Here is a 5,584-nt window from a genome sequence, read left to right on the forward strand (position 1 = left end):
ACGACTTTATTATCTTCAATTCGTCTAGATTGTGTCACCCTTTCACATAACAGCACAGCGCGATAGCGTTTGACATTGATATTTAGAGAAGAAAAAATCTTTGTGAGCTAAAATTCTTCAAATTATTTTATGGTATTTTTCATTTGCAATTTTTGCTTTGCGTAACATATTGTTTAATCCTCGATAACAACGTTACATATATGAAATTGTATTGGTAAGTCTCCCTTCAGGTAATATGCATCGTAAATTTTAACCCCGACCTTGCAGGACCTTGATTATATATGACTACTTAGTTAATAGATGAAATCCAGAAAGTTTTGTAGGACATTTTGTCGATCATTTATAATTGGTCGTTTACATTATAAAACATCGATCATCACATCATCTTTCTCAAGCTTGTTAGAACTACATTTTCACTATGACCTACAATGCTTTTGCCAGTATGGTTTTTAATATAAGGAAATTGAACATTTAAATTAACAGCACTTAGAGTCCAGTTGGCCGCAACGAGAATCGAATTTGAAACATGTAGGTTACCAAGCGAAAACGTACCTCATTACTATACCCCTTTCTTTCAATGTACCCTTTCCGATTATTGTGCCACAAGTGGCGGATCAGCATCGGTGGCTAGCCAAGGAAAGTTCAAAACTTCGCAATTGGAAGTCACTATTAATTCCCACGAATTGACTAATTAATACATTATATTAATTGATTAAATATTAGATGAGATACTTGATCTTCTAAGAAATTAATTAATTATCAGGGCAAAGTAATAGGTACATTGAGGAAGGGAGTTCATCAGTCGCTACTATAGGACATATGACATTCAAAAAAAAAAAAAGCAAACAAACAAAATTAATAAAATATTTTTGTTAGGTATACGTCAAAAGTAAAATTTCCAGGATCTTTCCTTCTACCACCCCCCGTGTTGCCCTAATAAATTCCACTTGGATCATAGCGGAGGTGGCCAACCATAGACTAAACAAAAGTCATACAGAATATAGATCAGCGTACCAAACTTCTAACAAATATATATATCCCCTGTTTTCATTGTGTGCACATATATTTTTCAAATTCTCGTGAATATTTTTTTAATATTGGATACTATATATAATAAATCATGCCTCCATCTGACAGTTTACAGTTCCTAAATATAATTGGTAATACTGCTTCAGACGTGATGATGGAATTTTTTTTTATTATCTGGTATATTCAATCTCTCATATTCAGTTAAATGTTAAAAAGTTTTTTATATTACCAACTTGTGGGGGGATATTAACTTTCAAATCAGTTGATGTGGCAATAGATCTAAATTAGACTTCGCATCGATCCATATCATCAAGTAACATATTAGATTAATATAATCGGTTTGAATAGACACGCGATCTGTCTCTATGTAAGAATCCATTAGAAAGAATTTCCTAGTACACAACAAATACAATAGATTATATTGTTTGTTTTTTCGCTATACGCCCTGTCTATCTGGAAGTCCAATAGGTATTGATTAATTCAGTTCGAGTCAGACCGGTCTACTAAGAGATAAACTTTTTCCAGTTGTGGATTTTCTCCATTTAACTTGAAAACGACATTTACAAGATTCAAACTCATAATCTTATTTAAAGAGAATAAGAGCCAAATAACATCGCTGGTAATCCTTTTCTTGTTCGTCTTTCTTGTAGGTCTTCTACCTAATCTCTATATATCCGCATATATATATGTGTCCAATTTAATTAGTAAAATTCTGGCCTTGCCAAAACACCTACTTCGCATTCTTCTTCTCTAAATCATTCAGCCGAAACTTTCCCCTCCAGCGGAAGAAGTATTTATATCAGCTGTAATTCGCGTAAACATGACCGCCAGTGGTGTGGCGATTGCCTACGATGTTATTATGGCGCTCTTGGGATCGTTCCTCATAATTCTCGGGATTGTTCTTTTCATGGTTTGCAAGAAGAAGCCGGTCGAGTCCGAGGAAACTCTTCCTGTCAAGCTATGTGCACAAGCATACCCACTGACCGACATAGATTCGGCGACTGATGGTTTCAACCCCACAAGGATGATCGGTCAGGGTCGCCTCGGGGCAGTGTACTCCGGCGTCTTATCAAAGGATCAACAGCTAGTCGCAGTTAAAAGAATCCACCCACGGCTAGTGTTGAGCAATGCGGGGTTTGGATTTTCTTCTGTAGTAAAATCGATCTCTCTAGCTTTTCACCCCAATATAGTCCCAATTTTGGGGTTCTCTCAAGCTCCGGGCGAGAGAATCATTGTGACGGAGTTCATCAGCTTGGGAAGCTTGGACTTTTATTTACATCAGAATCCCGATGGGGCGGCTCTTCTGGATTGGAGCCGGCGGCTGAGGATTGCTTCGGGGACTGCTCAGGGCCTTGAGTATCTGCACGAAGGAACAGCTCCAAGTATAGTCCATGGGTGCGTAAAGTCTTCGAACATTCTTATAGATGATAGGATTTGTGCAAGGGTCTCCGACTTTGGCCTGTCTTTCTTGGCGCCACAAGAGAAGAGAGGCCTTCTAGGGTTTGTGGATGACGAGTATTGGGTCGAAAGAGGGGTCCCCTGCAAGGAAACCGACGTTTACGGGTTTGGAGTCTTGTTGTTGGAGATTCTGAGTGGGAGGAGAAGCGAAGAGGGATTGCTTGCGAAGTGGGCATTGCCGTTGATTAAGGAAATGCGGTTTATCGAATTCTTAGACCCTAGGCTCGTCATTCCATCGGATATAAAGCCTCTTGTTAGATTGGCAAGAGTTGCATTAGCCTGTGTTGGGAATTCGAGAAAGAGCCGGCCTTCGATGGTTCAAGTGGCGGCGATATTGAGCAATTTGGAGATGGAGGTGTCGTGTCCTTGAGTTTGATCGAAGCAATCGATGATTCGTTGGCCATGATTGTCTAGGAAGGAGACCCACAAATCGATCGTGACAAACGAACTTGCAAATGATCGATGATCCAATTTGGTTTGTAAAGGTTGCTTAATTTTTCTTTGGGCAGAGGGTGAAGCACAAGAAAGAAAGATGTGGTATGCATTCTTGGTCAAGGACACTTTTGCGTCAAATTGGTAGGAAAACGATGGATGAGATGTAGTAATAGTAGTCCATAAACCAAAACAATTGGCGCATCTAGCAAGAAATCGTAGATCATTCCAAGGGAGACTCAGCCAATGTCCGATGTAATAAACGCTATGGATCGATGGATGAATAACTACGGCGTGTGGTTTGCGCTTGCTTTTTGATCAACATCCGGTGGGTAATCCATCTTCGTGTTTTGCTGCCAAGGTCACAATCTAGGCAAGGACGGCATCTATTGGCTTCGATCGTCAATCAAGTAGTTGGCTAATTACATGGGGGGGTTGGTCGAAATTTGAGGGTTCATATATGTGCAACATATACAGGAGAGTAATATCGTGCACAAGAAGGAAACTTTCGGTAGGAAGCGTACGTCTGGGAGATGTTGAAATGAGATTGGAAAGCAAAGGTGTGTGGGGCAACGGACCAAGTCAATTTTGGCTTTAGGTTGGGCGGTGAATTTAAGTCTTTTGTTTCCGTGTGGAATTGGGCATCTTCTTTTCATGAATGGTTTGCTGAAACAGAAAGAGATCCTTCATTCCCCTTCTGCAATATACAGATACATATACAATATACAATTCCTTCGGCTTGGTTTCTTATGAATTTCTTATTATTTGTATAGGACATATATCATTATTGGGATTTCTCGTTATTGGGATTTTCCCTGTTATTTCAGTTATTTCTCTTATCATTTTTAATATATGAGCCTCATTTGTAACTAAAGTAAAATATAAATGAAAAAGATGTGGTTTTAATAAATTATATCTCTTGATATATATATATATATGTATGTTATGATTACAATATAAATTCTAATCTATTACTCTACTATAAAAAATATGAACCCATCTTACCCCCGCCTTCCCCAGACGTTCCCTTCGCACTCCACTTGCATTCCTCTCTACCGTCCTTACTGCCTTCCCCCGGACGCCCTCACCACGCCGGCCATTCCCTGCCGGGCTCTGGCTGCTCCAGCAGTGCTCAACCGGAAGCGCCCGACCCTGCCTTCAACCGTTCGTGCCTTGTGGCCAAACCCCCGTCGTGCCTCTTCCCCTCTGTTTCCGAAACATCCCTTTTATGCGGACGTACATGGATCATCCTCTCTCCCCTTCCTCTCCTTCCAGCAGTTGATGCGCTCTGCCATCTCCAAGGTGCTCGATGAACCGCCTGGAACAAATGGCTATAATCTCACTCCAACTTTGCTTACTAAAGCAAGATCAATGCACGCTGGAGAGAGTATTGACAGTTGATTTCACATCTCCGGTGCCAGTGTGGTCTAATTCGTGGAAATTTTCCGTAAGAACCATCTTTATTCCGTAACTGTACATAATGCTATTGATTTTTTTTTTTACAAAATAATGTAGCAGCCTTAAAGGATTAAATTTTTTATTAGCCTATGAACTCTATTTTACATTCTAGATGTGTGCACCATGGTCCACCGAATATAATGTTACTGAATACACATTAAGAAAACTAGCATTTGACCCACGTGTTGCTTGGAAATACTATCAGTGAGATAAAGTAAAGTATTTTGTTATTGTTTATTGTCCAAAATATATACATTTTTATTATTTAATTTATTTTTTCTTAAAAATATAATTTATTTATTATTGTAAAATTTACTCTTAAATATTTTTTAAGTGATCTATTAACAAAATATATTAAATTCACGAATTATTCCTTTTAATTTTTTTTCCATTTACTAAAGTACTTTACATATGTCAAAATAATACTAAATTTATATCAAAATTAACGTAATTTTCTTTTACGATTTCTGAAAGTCTTTTTAATTTTAAATATCGAAATTATAAAGGGCATTTCAAGATTCAGAATTTACTTTACATCTTCTAGACATAATAAAGCACTCCTAGAATTTTATGTTTCAAGTTAAACTATATAAATTTACTTATTATCCATATTAAATTTACATAATCTATCGTTGCATCATATGTTCTGCATAACAATTTCATTAACGTGTTTTGTCTTGGAAATCTGCATATATATTTTTATTTCTAAGTTTATCTACAACAATTTGTCTATTAATGTCATTTATTAGTATTTTTATTTAAGAAAAATTATTTTCATTAACTCAAATTAATGTTTGTCGTTCATGGTCGATCGTGACTTGATCAAAAAGGTGGATTAGTGAAGGAGCGTGTAAATTGATCCTTGTACAACCTAATGCCACGTAAAAAGAAGGTTTTGATCGTCCATATAATATCACGAATACAATTTTATATTTACGTTCAATTTATGTATAATCAAATGGATTATGATTTGATTCGTAAATCAAGTTCAAGCTTAATTTGATATACTTAGTCATTATTATATAAAGAAATATAGCTTTATTTTACTTATATTTTCAGTTTTAACTATTTAAATACATCAAATTGGGTCTTTTCTAGTTAAATTGGGATATTATTAAGACACAACTTTTATTTAATTTATATTTTTAGTTTTAACTATTTTTTCGGTTACAAGGTAGGCTTATGGTCAAGTACAAGAATAGAAATA

At 36.6% G+C, this 5,584-nt stretch overlaps 1 protein-coding gene across 1 annotated transcript; it reads left to right on the plus strand.

Moving 5' to 3' along the window:
- The first annotated feature begins 1,647 nt into the window (after positions 1-1,647).
- Positions 1,648-3,718, plus strand: LOC116202252 (putative receptor protein kinase CRINKLY4). Its single transcript, XM_031533724.1, has one exon. It carries the CDS (start codon positions 1,850-1,852, stop codon positions 2,855-2,857), a length of 1,008 nt encoding a protein of 335 aa, XP_031389584.1. The 5' UTR covers positions 1,648-1,849; the 3' UTR covers positions 2,858-3,718.
- Positions 3,719-5,584: the final 1,866 nt, after the last annotated feature.

Source organism: Punica granatum, chromosome 4, assembly GCF_007655135.1.
Source record: "Punica granatum isolate Tunisia-2019 chromosome 4, ASM765513v2, whole genome shotgun sequence".
NCBI lineage: Eukaryota > Viridiplantae > Streptophyta > Magnoliopsida > Myrtales > Lythraceae > Punica > Punica granatum.

Excerpts from the sequence above, each read along its gene's own strand:
- LOC116202252 (XM_031533724.1), top strand. The coding sequence starts at position 1,850 with ATGACCGCCAGTGGTGTGGCGATTGCCTACGATGTTATTATGGCGCTC.